This window comes from Engystomops pustulosus, chromosome 10 (assembly GCF_040894005.1).
Source record: "Engystomops pustulosus chromosome 10, aEngPut4.maternal, whole genome shotgun sequence".
In the NCBI taxonomy this organism is placed as follows: domain Eukaryota; kingdom Metazoa; phylum Chordata; class Amphibia; order Anura; family Leptodactylidae; genus Engystomops; species Engystomops pustulosus.
In genome coordinates, this window is record NC_092420.1 from 40,858,272 (window position 1) to 40,875,385 (window position 17,114).

Here is a 17,114-nt window from a genome sequence, read left to right on the forward strand (position 1 = left end):
CATTTTCTTCTTTGGGCGCTATTTTCTGTTACAACGCAGTGAAAAACAATTATTATATTTTGATAGATAGGACAAATAAAAAGGTCTTTATTAAATCCAGTATACTAAAAAGTGTACATAGTATAAAGACAGTCCAGGGCTTATGCCAAGTTTATAAATGGTACAATATACATAGCAGATTATTAGCATTAAAATTTTTACTCAGTTTTATTGCCATTTTAGCTCCTATAATTCAGTGATCATCATTGTAGAATTCCAGAATGTGGACGAGTACTCCAAGCAGACACTTCATGATTTATCTGTGCTATGTGATGCTGTGTGCCGACAATGTGCCTAGATTATCATGGTACGGGGTTTATCTACACTTATATCCAGCTTCTGAATGTTCTAATGGACACATAGAAAAAGAGATCAGAGTCTAGAGATGGATATAAAGCACAATGACAGACTCCCAAATCTGCTATCTCAGTCAGTTCTGTGATGCCTCCCCCCCCCCCTGTGATTATCGTGTATGTAGCTTGTAGAGCAAGTCTCTGCGCTCTGCTTGCTGGCAGGAAGTGACAGTGTCTGAGCTGGTCTTGTAATGTAGATGGGGAGGGGGAAGAGGCAGAGAGCACAGCAGTGTGCAGACAGGAGACTGTATTCATGAGAAGAATTCAACCCTAGACCATACATTTACAGTCAGACCCAGGAACAACCAAAATTGTAAACAGCAGGACAGATCGAGACAGGCTGGAATTATTTTTGTAAAATACTGTGTATGTTAATAACAGTGAATTAGAGAAGGTTTGATTTTGTTCTTCTGAGTGCATTTAAAAATCTTCGCGGGACTACCCCTTATGTGTGCAGATAGTATTGCAATTGCACTTTAAGTATATAGCCGCATAAATCAAAGAAAATGTGTCCATTGGTCACTAAAAAGTAACTTCTTGATATTTATTAAAAGATGGATAAAGCTTCATCCAATATTAGGTTTTAAAATTTTACAGAGTGCAGGGGGTAGCAGCTTTCACCATGACAGGGTGATCGGGATTATCAAGTAGTACACATCTCTGAATAGATATCGGGAACTGGTAGTGTGCACAGTCACCAAATATGGGATTACGAGACTGTAGCTGTATTTTATACTGTGGAGGGGTTCGGTGTTTGTTTATTGGGTTCAGTTCACACTAAGTTACTATTACCCACTTCTGTGTAGTACTGCCCCTTAGGGTTACATGTCTAGCCGCCCAGTGTTACTGAGGTAACAACCCAGTATCCCCTGTCTAATGGTCTGAATAATTGATACTGCAGCTAGCTAGCTATATTTCTAATTATTTCATATTTCACCCTAGGTAGCCTAGCTATCCGCTGCCTCTGAATTAAAACCTAACAGACTAGCCCCCCCCCCCCCCCCCAACATGGCGTCCTCAGGAGGATTGGGGCTAATAATGCCTTAACCCCAGTCACAATGTGGTCTACATAAAAAAAAACTTTTCTGGTTATTTTGTATATAGCTGCATAAATATCACAACAAAGTGTCACAACACACAGAAAAGCAATGTTAATTTACTAATAAAGTGCAAGAAAGCTTGCTTGTTATACCTGCACAAGGTTAAAAAATAAAAGTGGACAATGACTGGTGCCCTACCAGATGCGCATTTCAACTGAGTTGGTCTTTATCAAGGGTTTTTTGGTGTACACATACACAGGCAAAAAGGTTTAAATTGCCGATTTGCACAAAAATTTGTGACATTTGCCAAGCTGCTCCACTTAACTTTAGCCTCCACTTTATCAAGTGAACCCAAATGTGTTAGACTTGTGAAGTACAACTCTTGAAAAAAATACAGGCTCAAATTCTTTCAAGTCCCCTCTTGGCTAAGGGATACTTTGGGATCAGTCAAATATATGTGACTTTTTACCCCCAAAAAATTCTCAAATACTACATCAGCACCACATAGTTCTCACCATCATGCAGCTTAAGCCACTATAAATCTGCTCCCGTGTGCTGGTCAGATCCCATGGATACTTTGGCAACCAGAAGTTTCTCGGATACTCCCAGGGCTGATACTTAGCTGTCAGTCTACTGAAGGCCTATTTCAATAGCACCTAAAAACAAACCTAAAACATGTTTGGATATTTTGGCCCACAACAATGGCAAAAAAATAAAAATTTTTCCGCTGGTAAACCTCATGGAAAAAAATGCATTTTGTAGCACGAGGCGATAAGAAGATCTATACAAATTTGGCATCTGATCTTTTTGACACAAAAGAATAAAAGGGGAGGTGGTATTTGGAGTGCAAAACCGTAAAAACAGAGCCCACATGAAAAAGTCTCAAGTTCTTAAACAGCTACGTAACTGATAAAAAACACAATTTAAAACACAAAATAGAAAAGGAGCAGAAAGAGGTTAAAATAACTAACATGAAAAAGTGATATTCAAATGCCTGCAGTCTTTGCCCTCTTTGGAACAAAGCTGAACTAGTCTACAGAATATAAATTGCAATAGATACTACACAATATACTTGACAATGTAAAGCGTACAGACTTTTAAAGCATGTGAAGGAAGTGTATGTCATCCCCCCCCCCCTTTCGGACAACTAATAATAAAAATTATTTATATAGCACCTACAGATTATGCATCGCTGCTCAAAGAATTGCTAATTGGTCTATTGAACCCTCACTCATAATAACTGCAAAAACACTAATCTTATCGAATTCAGAGTAGAAAGATTTTACTATGATACTGTAGGATATGAATATACACTGCACAGTTTGAGCAAAAAAAAAAAAAAAAAAAAAAGGAATCAATAATAAGGGAAGAAAATTCTACATTTTTGTTCTTATTGTTATATCAATCAACTCACCAATTTTAAAGATTAAAGATAATTTAAAGATAATAGTAAGGGTTTAAGGAATATTCACAAGCCGCAGCACAAATACCCTTAGGCATTAAGGGTGCAGGAATACCTACTGATCTGAAGTGTATGCTCAACCACCGAACCCAGCATGCGCTGTACACGTTCAGACAGCCATATATTTGGGAATGGTTTTTGCACTCGCAAAAAAATATATATATCTATAATCCTTAAAAGGCGAGGGCAGAGGCATGGGGAAGAACGGCAACCACAGAATCCCACAGCCTGGTAACGTCAACAACAGGCACTTGAACCCGTATGTTAAGGCAGCAAATGACGAGTGGGTCAAAGTCTTGCAGATAGGGACTGCAGGCAGCTCGTACACAGACGCGTTCACAATCTGCAGAGTCATTAAATTGTTGAAAACCCTTGGGCCAAATGTTCATTGCGTCATAATCACATTCGCGTATTTGTCCCAGGCACCCGCATCACAGAATATTTCATTTAGTATATTGTCACCAACGCTACAGAGACACGATCTCTTCACCAAGCTGCATTTCAGATAGAATCTGCAACCCCAGCCCTAAAGGGCTATTCCCAGCATGCAAAGAAGAAAAAAACCAATGCAGCAGCAAGGTGCGGGAATCCTCCTTAGCGCCCCCCACCCAGAAAACATGTAATGCCGTACAAAAGAATGGCCCCGATAATAACCTTCAAATGGCAGTAAGCAAGCAACACCACCATACACGAAACACCCGCTTCAATATAACCTGTGTGCGGCAAGAATGTAACGCGAAATGTAGGATATACCACGTACCCCTCTGCAGGATTCCCTGCGCAATCTGCATTACCCAGGAAATGCCCCCGCCGTAACGTGCTATAACCAATACCACAAATAGAACACTAGCCGATACATTAAACTGCCAATTATAAACACCCAAACAAATCAAAATTACATCGAAAGAAAAAAAAAAAAAGCGTCTCTCTCCCCGAGAAAATAAAATTGCAGTGCCAACGTGTTCCGGTCGGAAACGATCATATGGTTTTATGTATTGGGAGAGGAAAAAAAAAAATGTTAAAAAAAAAAAAAACACGGAGCACAAAGACAAAATGGGGGAACGGCTGGGAGACGTGTAATGTTACAAGGCAAGGTCTGACCGCACATGGTACCAATAAAGAAAAGAAACAAAGAAGCTAATACAAAGAATGGGGAGAAGTACTAAGGAAAAAGGGAGGGGTGCTTCTCACAGCGATAACGAATGTCCCAATATGGACACACCGAGACGTGCTGCAGCCTTACCTGCGAAACCATTTTACTCTTCTCCATAAAACACAAGAGAAGAGCAGACAGCGTGCAAGCTCAGGATCCGACTGTCGCTGCGCCGCAAGCTTAGCTTTATGTAGAGATCGGTTAAAATCCTGTACAATCTGTTTTATGTCCTTGTGTACGACTCCTTCCTTCCTATCTTTCCTTTCTCCCTTTCTCTCAGGATCAAGCTCCTCCTTCTGACACCAAGGCCAATTTATCACTGCTCTGCCACTCCCCTCCCCGACTTGCTCCCAGCTCTCTCCTGTCTCTTCCTTTCCCCTCCCCCTTCCTCTACTGCCTGACTGACTGGAAAAGATCCATCTCCCATTACCCATGGCAGAGAGCGAAAGGAAAAACAGACACTGCTGTAAAGAAAGCTAGGGGAAAAAAAGTATAAAGTATGATCAATAAAATACAGGGAGTAAAAAAACTAAATATGGCTAATTAAAATGTTTTTATAAACACACACCAGGTATAAATAATAAAAGGCGGATAGTACTTATTATTATTATTTTATTTTTTTTGTTACATCTTATCACTTAACTCCTAGTTTGGGCAAAACAGCTGCATCCATATAAAATGGCAAAAAACCCTGATGAAAACTCTGACCAAGTCCTTTGTTTACAGCATATATTATTGAAGCTGTCACTGGGCACTGTGGCTGCATTCACATGTTGCGTTTTCATCGCAGTTTTGAAAGGCATTCCAAATGCATCAGGCAAAACATCATATGAAAGCACGTGTTTTTTCTAAATCAAGGTGTTTTTCAAAACTGCAATGCAACCTGTGAATGAAGCCTGTAAGTACAATAAACCTGGACCAAATTGTGCCATTTCAATGCAGCATGGTAAGGGTGCATGGAAAGGGATCACTATCCATCTCTATATAGGGGGTATCTGCTGTATTTTACACATGCATAAGCCCATATTGGTCAATGAAATCAGTAAAACAACAACAACTGAAAATACACATCACCCCCTTTCCACAAGATAATGTATTGTAACATCCAAATTTTTTTGTTGCTCATAAAAACTTGAAAAAGAACCAACACTAATTATCCCCTTTAGGAAGGAGAGGACTGTCCTTTTGCACTTATGTTGTTGGTATTTTGATATATGCACTAATTGTTTTCTATATCCCAGGAGACGGTTTTCATAATCCTCATATCGAGATTCACTGATTCCTGTATGCACTTTACCACTTTTTACAATAGTGCACCTTACATTCTAAACTTTTTTGCACTATAGGCACTATAGCACTTTTAGCCTCTTATGTCCTTATACATAACCTTATTTAATATATGTTCCTCATATCTTCAGAGCATAATCATGTATAACTTAACCCTTTGCATCCCGATTTTTAGGATACAGCGCTCCATGCCATGGGATAATTAACTAATTTCCATTTTTCTTTCTGTTCATGGTCTATTTCCTGCCTTAAATACTTACTTGTATATTTATCCATCAATTTTTGGACTTGCCCATACTTTGCCCACACCTAAGATGGCAAAGTGGTGCGCATCGCTCCGGCACATGCGCCTAGTTCGGTGGTGGCTCCGGACTTCCGGTTCACGATGACGCGCACACCTTGCGCGTTGAGCGTCTTCCGGAACCCGGTCCCGCCCCCGTCTGGGTGCTTGCTGACCGAGGCGATGCGCCAACATACACACATGCCGTCCACATTCTCATTAGGTATGTCACAATCCCATTGGTCTTATGTTAACATCTGACCTTCAATATTGGGTATATATGCCGGGCAGCTACCGCTCCACAGTACACTCCCTGGAGGAAGCGACGGCGAAACGTGCATCGGGGTGCTGTGGCGGTTGTCTTTACCTATAGGCTGGCAATTTTGGTACTATGCAACACCCGGGTGGGTAATGTGCTGGATTACAACCAAAATTGAGTATACTGTGTTCTCATTTATTTATGTGCATTTGGTTATGCTTGTTATGTATCTGGATACTGTTGACCATCGCCACACTCTTGTTCCTGTGGATTTTATTCTGTTTTTAATGTCTTTTTTGATGGCCATATTGATTAATAAAGTCTGCATTATATATTCTAATTTGAAGTGGTTATGAGTATTACTTGTTAGAGTATACTGTGGTCCTATAGGTCCTATATATATATCTTCATTGGTATTGTATCTAATTGTTTTCCCGTCCTGGTTCTGTATTACATTCTGTATTACATCTTTTCTACGTAAGTAGTTACATTTTACAACTTCGCGTGGCACTCCCTTGCTTTTCATCTAATGTGGTATCTTCATTCTAATCTGGTGCCCATAGATGTATTTTATTTCAGTTGTCCCAAACTTCTTCCATTTAAAGATTATGGAGGCCGCTGTGCTCTTAGGAACCTTGAGTGCTGAAGAAATTCTTTTGTGCTCTGACATGCACTGTGAGGTCTTATATAGACAGGTTTGTACCTTTCCTAATCAAGCCCAATCAGTTTGTTTTAACAAAGCTGGACTCCAATGAAGGACCAACTTAAGGGTGCGGTCACATGATGCATTTTGGTTACGTTTTCATTGCGTTTTGAAATGCATTACTGAGGAGAGGGGATTTGCCTAATTACATTACTGTTAACATTTGCATTCGCAAGCGTTAATATCACTTTTACATTGTGTTTTGTAAATGCAAATGTTAACAGTAATGTAATTAAGCAAATCACCTCTCCTCAGCTGTTGTAATGCATTTCAAAATGCAATGAAACCAAAAACACAAACCAAACGCACCATGTGACCACGTCCTAAGGAGAATCGGAAAGAAATGGACAGCATGTGAGTTATATAAGAATAGATAGGCTATCATCAATCTGGGGTGTTGGTGGTGTTGGTGTAGATATTTTTTTACTAATTTATTAAACAAGAAAAACTGAAATATTGTGATATTTCAGTTTTTCTTGTTAAATAAATTAGTAAAAAAATATCTACATTTCTGTTTTTTTCTCTGCCAAGATGGGGTGCAGAGTGTACATTATATTGATCTTACCAACTTACCAATACTTCCTGTGGATACTGTGCTGGCATGAAAGTGATCTCTACGGGAAACAAATAGTATCAACCTCTTGTGACTTATTAGTACGTCACACGCGGGCTGCGGGTATATGGAGAGGGCTCACGGCCTGAGCCATACAAGGTGGGCATCCACCACCAACACCCCAGATTGATGATAGCCTTTTAGGCGTTAAGCTGATGGTGCGTGACGTCATCAGGGATCAGCTATCTGTTATCATGACAGCCTTGGGTTATACCAAGACACGAAGCGGTCTTGCTTTATCTATTACAATGTACTATAGTATGGCAGTGTATGGTAGGATCTGGTCTTGGAATAACCCTGCCATCTAAGATCTTACAGTATGGAGACCTATATGACAGAGCCGCTATCTCGCCTACTCTTCGAGCCTCTCTCATGTGGGCCGCCATTTCTGACACTATGTTGGTAAATACCCATGGAGCGATTGAGATTCCGAAGGCTAGTGCCCTGTACTGAAAATGAACAATCTGAGTCCACCTGAATAGCTACTCTCAAGTATTTTTGAAAATCTAGATGTGTGGGGATGTGATAATATTCATCCGTCAGGTCAATTGAAGCCTTGAAGCAACCCGGGAAACAGTAGGTTTACGGTTGACTTCAGGGTCTCCATTTTGAAATTTAGGACAAGAAGAAATTTGTTTAACCCCTAGGCGCACCAGGACGTTATAGTACGTCCCCGGGGCTAGAGACTTAGCGCACGGGGACGTTCTATAACGTCCTGCTTCTGGCACCGGCTCACGAACGGAGCCGGTACCAGAAGCAGCGGCTGTCAGCTGTCTAGTACAGCTGACAGCCTGCGCTAACACCCGCGATCGGAGCCGGCTCCGATCGCGGGTGTTAACCCCTTACACGCCGCGGTCAAGTATGACCGCGGCGTGTAAGGGTTTTTGCGCTGTGGATCGGATCCCCCGTGCCGCTTACCGGGGGATCCGATCCACTTCTGGGCAGCTCCGAGGACTGGCATGTGCCCCGGAGCTGCCCGGTCTCCCTGGCAGTCAGACCCCTTCCGGGTCTGACTGCAAACTGTCTGAGCATGCGCGAGCTTGCTCAGACAGTTTACATTGCTCTACAATAAAATAGTATTGTAGAGCAGTGTATTGAACTTGAACCAGTGATCAGAGCATCACTGGTTCAAGTTCAAGTATGCATAATTAAAAAAAAGTCAAAAACACAAAAGTTAATACATTAGAATAAATAAAAAATAAATGCATTAAAATATAAGCCGCTAAAATGTCACTTTCCTATAAAAACACTTAATAATGTATAAAAAACACAAAAAAACAAACCCCCCCCACATATTTGGTATTTCCGCGTTCATAACAATCTGTATAATAAAGCAGAATCATTACTGGACCCGCACGGTACACGCCGTAGAAAAAAAACGCAAAAACGTTCCGAAAAAAGATCATTTTTAATTAATACCCTATAAAAAAATGCTCTAAAAAGTAATTTAAAAAATGTTATGCACTCCAAAATAAGCCCACTAAACAGAACAACTCTTCTCACAAAAAATAAGCCCCTAACCAGATTTGTCAGCCAAAAAATAAAAAAGTTATGCATATGAAAAGATGGTGATGCTAAAATGAACAAGATTTTCTCCAAATTGGTTTTTATTCAGTACAATTGAATAAAATACACAAAACCCCCACATATTTGGTATCCCTGCGTCCGTAACAATCTTCATAAAAAAACAGAATCGTTATTAGATCCGCAAAGTGAACCCCGTAAAAAAAAACCCAAAAAAAAGCTCCAGAAAAAAGATCATTTTCAATTAATACCCTATAAAAATGCTCTAAAAAGTGATTTAAAAAATGTTATGCACTCTAAAATAAGACCACTAAAAAGAACAATCCTTCTCGCAAAAAATAAACCATTAAACAGATTTGTGAGGCGAAAAATAAAAAAGGTATGCATATGAAAGACGGTGATGCTAAAATTAACAACATTTTTGCCAAATTACTTTTTATTCAGTAAAAATGGGAAAAAATAAAAAATCTATATAAATGAGGTCTTTTTGTAATCGTGGCGACCCATAGAATAAAAATAATATACTATTTTTATGGTATGGTAAACGGCCAAAAAAAAACCCCATAAAAATCTTCCTGGAAAGTAATGATTTTCATTTCCTCCACCAACAAAGAGTTAATAAAATCTCACCAATTAGCCTATAGATTCCCCCAAATTACTTACCAGAAAAGTGCATCTCATGTGGCAAAAGAAATAAGCCCCTATAGGTCCACATTAAAAAAAAGAAAAAAATTATAGCATGTACAATGTGACATAGCAAATCTGATCTGCATGGCGCCTCCTTCCCTTCTATGCCCGGCTGTGCGCCCATACATCAGGTTACCACCACATATGGGGTATCACTGTACTCGGGAGAGATTGGGTAACAAACTTTGTGAAGCCTTTATTCACTTAATCCATTGTAAATGTTTAATTTTCCACCCAAAATGGGTGTATTGTGAAAAAATATTACAATTTGCAGACTGCACCTCCATTTTGTTTTAACCCCTATAAAACACGTAAAGGGTTAACAAACTTCTTAAAAGTGGTTTTTCATACGTTGAGGTGTGTAGTTTCCACAATGGGGTAATTTACAAGTCTCACTATTTATATTTAGGCCTCTCAGTGTCAATTAGAAGTTGAGCAGGTCCATCTAAATACAGGTTTTGGTGATTTTACAAAAAATGTGAAAAATGATACCTAAATTCTGAGCCTCATAACATTCTAGTAAAATATGTGGAATCTTAAAAAAACATGCCAACATAAAGCAGACATTTGGGAAATGTAAGTTATGAATTTATTTGGGAGCTATGACTATCTGCATCAAAAGTAGAGAATTTAGAACGTTGAAAATAAAGAATTTTTCCAAATTTTTGCCAAATTTAGTTTTTTTTCATAACTAAACGCAAAAGATTTCATCCAAATTTTTAAACTAATTTGAAGTACAATGTGTCACGAGAAAACAATTTCAAAATCCCCTGGATATCTCATAGCGTTCCAAAGCTATAACCACTTATAGTGACACAGGTCAGATTTGAAGAATGGGGCCGCGTCCTTAAGGCCAAAAGAGGCTGAGTCCCGTAGGGGTTAAGGGGTTTAGATTTAGAATAAGCCTTAGAGAAAAATTTGTTTTTTTTCCATCCAAAAAATGGTTGAATGTTTTATTCAAGCATTTTTTGGATGAACCTTGACCTTGTTCTGCAAGGGGAACCTCACACCATTCCTTCTTTTGGACCAGAGTCTGAACCTCGGAGATCATAGTCATTCTGTCTTCCCCTCGAGCAGGATTCGTGACCTTGAACCGTGAAGGTGGAGAAGAGAGTCCAGTGAAATACCCCTTTTCCCTGCGTGTAACACCCACTTGCTTCCTGCTATTTATGACCAGGCTTGGAAGAAGGGAGCTAATCTTCCCCCTATGGGGAGCCTGGCGTCATGAAGGGTTTTATCCCTAACGCTTGGGTTGTTCTTTGGGTTGGTTGAATAAGAGTCCCCTGTTTCTCTGAAAGGGTCTGGCATTCTGAGTTCTTTCTCTTCCTTTTCTCTGGGGTCTTGACCTCCGAAAGGAATGAAAAGGTCTGTATTAGCTGCTTACCGAGGGAAATTACTTTATCTCATAGCTTGTCTTCTCTAACAGAGCCTCCAGAACTGAACAGAACAACAATTTACCATCACATGGGTTTCCACTCATCCTATTTCTTGAGCCCACATCCCCTGGCCAGTTCTTCAGCCAGAGTGCCCTTCTGGCAGAGTTAGATAGGGCAGAAGAACGAGCCACGAGTCTTAGGGCGTCAATAGATGCATCCGCTAGGAAGGCGGCACCTTTCTGGATGTTAGAAATAGATAAAGCCAAAGGGTCTCTAGGTACTTTGTTTTGAATAACCAGTATCTAGTTGGTTCAGCCAGAATAACAGAGCGAGCTACACAAGCAGCCACAATATTAGGTTTAAAGGCTGAGGCATTTGATCCCATGATCTCTTAAGAAAAAACTCCATCCTCTTATCAATGGGATCCTTAAGGGAAGCGATATCCTCAAAGGGAAGGAATGACCTTGGTTAACGACGCATCCACCTTAGAAGCTGTACCCCCAGAGCTGGAAGCATCTGCAATACCTCTCAACTGATCTGGGAATATATGATTTTTTGTCTGAAGAATTCCATTCCTTCTGTATTAAAGAGGTTACCATTCCATGAAGAGGAAAGACCTGTTTATGCTTTTCTTTCAACCCTTCAAACATAATATCTTGGATAGATCTAGGTTCTCTCTTATCCTCAATATCCATGGTGATCCTGACAAGTTTTAGAAGGTGATCAGAGTCATCAATGCTAAATAATGGATGCCCTGCATGCTCCGTCTCTGAGGTCAAGGTGTCAGGTTCGCTAGGGAGAATGCTGGGACTTCTGGTGGTGCCAGCAGCGTTCTCCGAACCCCGGCGCGTGTCCGCGCAAACTCCACCTCTCGTCCTGAGCAGCGGCTGCTAAGATCTCGCGCTGTCTAGGAGTGGCTGGGACTTTGAACCTCTGCTTGGTGCCTGTTGTTCTGCACCGTGAGGGGTTAATTCCCAGATGCTGTCCAGCTCCTATCAGGTTCTGGAGGTGGAGTTCTGGCTGCATAAATTGCAGCTTCACTAGTCACCTGTGCCAGTGTTTGAAAATCCCTTTCTCCACTCGCTGCTCTAGGTTGTATTGCTCAGTATCTTTATCTGTATTGTTGTTACCTCGGCTAGTTTTTGACTTTGACTCTTTGCTTACTGATTTTGCTATTGACGTACCCTCTCGTTGTGATTCCGGCTTGTTTACGATTCTTTTGTGTTTTATGTTGTCAGTCTGTTTGTGTTTTCCTTCCCACACTTATTCCAGTGTATCTCGAAGTCTTCAAGTAGTCGCCCCACGGTTTAGCGTGGGGGGGGCTATAGGAAGGGACAGAGGTTGGGGCAAGCTCAGGGCTCACTATCCCCTGTCTTTTGTGTACCAATCTTAACACAAGGAGCCTGATTTGCTAACAGAGACAGCACCTTCCTCCTCTGACCCCGACCTCTCTGTGACATAAAAAGCTGTGGAGGTATCTGGCTGTTCTGGTGTGAGAGGAAATGGGCTGGGAATTGATACCTCCTTGGCTTTCTGAACTTCCTCCCTAACCACACTTCTTAAAGGGGAATTCTCTTCTGGGCATTCACATTCAGTTTCATAAATTTTCCATATATAAACATTTCTTCGTTGGATGTTATTAAAAAAAATGTTCCTGTGTGAAGATAATTTCTCATAAATGTAGTGATTTGGTCCCTTAGAAACAAGACTGTGTCCCTAGATACGACCACCTCTGCTGGAGTGATTGCAGAGGAAATAAAAGGTTTTTATATATGAAATGTCTGTGAGTTACTGCATGTTTTACAGCCGTCCTGTGGTAATGATCGGTGGATCCAGGGGGTCAGGCAGGATTCAATAGCGCATATCTGGCCACCGCTGCCAGAGTGTGGGGTGGTTGTAACCGAGGAAGCTATCTCGTTTCTAAGGGACAACATAGCAACATTTATGAGAAATTATCTTCACACAGGAACATTTTTTTTAAAGACATCCAATTGAAAAAATGTTTATATATGGCAGTTTAATGAAACTGAATGTGAATGCACAGATGAGAATACCCCTTTAATGATTCAATCCAGACCGAGGATTCTTCCATTAATATATTGCCAATACAGCCATTACAAGTGGCCTTCTCATAACCAGTAGGTAGTTTATGGCCACAAACTCTGCATTCCCTATAGTGCGTTTTAGGAGTCGCTTTCCTAGGCACCTCTTCACACGGGGCTGGAGTCTTGGGTGCCTCAGGGAGGTCATGCTTGAAAGCCATAATACTCTGCCAATTGTTGAGAACCACACTCTCCAGTCTGTTCTTCTGTTTAACACGTTAGCGACGCTAGACGATATAGATTGTCTTTTTCCGCGAGTACTTCGCGCAAAAAGACGATTTATATCGTCATACATTGAAACTGTCACCATGTGTAAACACATGGTGACAAGTCCGTGATGACAGCTGTCAACGACAGCGGATCGTCACGGACATCGGGCCAGGGACCTATCACAGCCGTCCCTGCCCGACGATCACTGTGATTGGTCAGGGGATCCAGCCTGACCAATCACTGTTAAAGAGGGAGGGGAGAGCTGGTTCCCGGGTCTGATTCTGTCATATTTCGTGACAGAAGTGACAGCCGGAGTTGTAATTTTTTTTTTTTTTTTGTGTGTGATCAGGGCTAGTGATCAGGGCTAGTGACCAGGGCTAGTGACCAGGGCTAGTGATTAGGGCTGCAGAATATCTATAGTGATTAGGGTCAGCGATTAGGGTTAGTGATCAGGGCTAGCGGTTAGGGATATATACTGTATACACAAAAGCAGTATATAAAATCGTACGTTATTTACGTTACGTACACCTACACAGACCTTCAGCGTTTGTATCCCTTCCTGTGCTGACATTTCAGTTACTGTTTCTTGTTTTATCATAAAATTTAAAAAAATATAAAAGAAATACTAAAAAACTAAAAAAATACAAAAAAAAATATAGTTTCTAGTTTTATAGATATAGGGCCCGATTCGCGTTTTCCCGACGTGTTACCCGAATATTTCCGATTTGCGCCGATTGTACCTGAATTGCCCCGGGATTTTGGCGCACGCGATCGGATTGTGGCGCATTGGAGCCGGCATGCGCGCGACGGAAATTGGGGGCGTGGCCGAACGAAAACCCGACGTATTCGGAAAAACCGCCGCATTTAAAAACCAAAAAAGTGTCGCTTGGGAAGCGCTTACCTTCACCTGGTCCAGCTCGGTGCATTCCGGCGCGTTCAGATGATTTTCAGCGCAGCAGCGCCACCTGGTGGACGGCGGAGGAACTACCTTCATAAATCCCGTCCGGACCCGAATCCTGTGCAGAGAACGCGCCGCTGGATCGCGAATGGGCCGGGTAAGTAAATCTGACCCATAGTATCAGTTTAGTACTGTAGGGGTACATTATTACATATACTTACACTTACACAGATCTTCAGCGTTTGTATCCCTTCCTGCGCTGACGTTTCAGTTAGTTTTTTGTTTTATCATAAAATAAAAAAAACCTATTAAAAAAATACTAAAAAACTAAAAAAATACTAAAAAAATATAGTTTCTAGTTTTATAGATATAGTATCAGTTTAGTACTATAGGGGTACATTATTACATATACTTACACTTACACAGATCTTCAGCGTTTGTATCCCTTCCTGCGCTGACGTTTCAGTTAGTTTTTTGTTCTACCATAAAATAAAAACCTATTAAAAAAATACTAAAAAACAAAAAAATACAAAAAAATATAGTTTCTAGCATGGCTAAACGGGTGTATTCTGCGGATGAGGCCTATGCCTTCATGTGTTCAGATACAGACACTGCAAGTGATGAAGAACACTTTCTAATGTCCTCCTCTAGTGACAGTGATGAACCCTCACAAAGGCGCAGTAGGCAGAGTGAAGAGCAGTCAAGTGACCCAGGTTGGGAGCCCCCAAATATGTTTTCTCCCCAAATTCCAGCATTCAGTTCCAACCCAGGAATAAATATTAATACAGATGGGTACAAGGAACTTGATTTTTTTTTAATTTTTTTTACAGAGGAATTTGTAGACCTGCATTACAGTGATAATAGTCAAAGTCCTGCTGCTGGTGACCATGCCCAAGACCGATTGTACAAAATTAGGCCAGTAATTTTATTGAGAAATTTATGGAAGTTTACACCCCACAAAAAAATGTAGCCATCGACGAGTCACTTGTACTTTTTAGAGGTAGGCTTAAATTTCGGCAATATCTGCCAAGCAAAAGAGCTAGATACGGGATCAAAGTTTACAAGCTCTGTGAAAGTGAAAGCGGATACACCTACAAATTCCATATCTATGAGGGAAAGGACTCCCAGATCTATCTACCTGAGTGCCCCCCTGTCCTAACCACAAGTGGTAAAATTGTATGGGATCTTTTATTCCCCCTGATGAGTAAAGGCTATCACCTTTACATAGATAATTTCTATACAAGTGTCCCTCTCTTTCAGTGCCTCCTTGAAAAAGGAACAATAAGGAGGAATCAAAGAGGCCTCCCAAAAAATCTGGTGGACCTTAAATTGAGACGGGGTGAAAGCAAGTCCTTGTGTCAGAGTAACATCATGCTGACAAAATATAAGGACAAGAGAGATGTGTTTGTCCTCACATCTATCCATGCAGATTACAGCACCCCTGTCTCTGTTAGAGGAGCCAATGCCACAGTCCTCAAGCCAGTCTGCATACAGGAGTACAGCCAACACATGGGAGGGGTTGATCTAGCCGATCAAATGCTACAGCCATATAATGCGATTCTTTACAAAAAGGTTGCAGTGCATTTAGTGCAAACTGCATTGTATAATTCTTTTATCTTTTACCGCAAGACCCGCCAACAAGTAACATACTTGGCATACCAAGAACAAGTAATTAAGCAATTACTGTTCCCAGAGGGTGAAGAGGGTGCGAGCACATCCCATACTAGTCAAGCCAGCAGAATTGCTGGATCACCCCCACAGAAAAGAAAAGACGGCCATACAAAAAATGCTGTGTGTGTTACAAGAAGTGAACACGCTAAGATACCGGTTATCAATGCGACACTTGCCCAGATAAGCCAGGGTTGTGCATCAAAGACTGTTTCCGCGCTTACCATACTTCCTTGGAATATTAATTTTATTGTTATTTTGTCATTTTTGTTATTTTTGCATGATCCTGAACAAACATGCCCAAAATTTCATTGCATTGTTGGCCATTTACAAAGTGATATTATACCTAAAATTTAAAACCACATTTCATTTCATTTCATTATACCCCTAGATGAATACAGAAGGAACAAGTGTTCTTCACAACATATGCAAATAGATTTTGCCTGGATTTAATTTTACTAGCACCAAAAACTTTCATTATACCCCTAGATGAATAATTTCTGCTTTCTGGGTGTTGTTTTCAATAAGGTTCACTTATGGTGGTGTTACATTATTCTGTTAGCTCAAATCTACTATAAGTGTGGAATGGGGCCTATAAGTCACTATTGCCTTATTCTGGAAACCTTTAAGGGTTTCGTTTCCAAAATGGGGTCACTTGTTGGGGTTTTTAACTGTTTCCATTCCCAAAAGTCTTTGTAAATGAAAGGTGTGACATAAAACTTTCAGGAAAATTTACTCACTCATAACCAAATGGTGCTCGTTCTGTTCTGTGCCCTGATATATGCCCTAAAAGCAGTTTACACCCACATGTGGGGTATTTCTGTGATCAGGAGGAATTGTGCAATAAAATGGAGTGTGTGCTTTTTCCTACAACCCATTGTAAATTTGTACATTTTAGGCCTAAATTAATAAATTAGTGAAAAAAATAATTTTTCAAAATTTGATTTCCATATTATTTTAATTTTTGTGAAACACAGAGGGGGTAGAAAAGGCCATTATACCCCTTAATAAATTCCTTCAGGGGTGTCGTTTTCAAAATGGGGAAACTTGTTGGGGTTTTTAAATGTTCCCATTCCCCAGAGTCTTTGTAAATGAATCATGGTGGCCTAAAACAGTTTCAGGAAAATCTACCCACTCATAACCAAATGGTGCTCGCTCTGTTCTGTGCCCTGCTATATGCCCTAAAAGCAGTTTACAGCCACATGTGGGGTATTTCCGTGTTCGGGAGGAAATGTGCAATAAAATGGGTGGTGTGTTTTTTTCTAAAACCCATTGTAAATTTGTACATTTTAGGCCTAAATTAATAAATTAGTGAAAAAAATTATTTTTCTAAATTTGATTTCCATATTATTTTAATTTTTGTGAAACACAGAGGGGGTAGAAAAGGCCATTATACCCCTTAATAAATTCCTTCAGGGGTGTAGTTTCCAAAATGGGGTCACTTGTTGGGGTTTTTAAAT

At 40.5% G+C, this 17,114-nt stretch overlaps 1 protein-coding gene across 12 annotated transcripts in view; it reads right to left on the bottom strand.

The window, feature by feature from the left end:
* The window catches only part of RBFOX2 (RNA binding fox-1 homolog 2), a 185,138-nt gene that overhangs the window by 131,229 nt on the left and 36,795 nt on the right, over positions 1-17,114 (bottom strand). Inside the window, exon 1 of one of the 12 annotated variants that reach the window (XM_072128924.1) lies at positions 4,138-4,357. The exons of the other annotated variants lie outside the window; for them this stretch is intronic. Within the exon in view, the coding sequence (XP_071985025.1) occupies positions 4,138-4,164 (27 nt within the window). The 5' untranslated portion in view covers positions 4,165-4,357. Of the gene's footprint in view, positions 1-4,137; positions 4,358-17,114 lie in introns of those variants that run through there. 12 annotated transcript variants of the gene reach the window in all.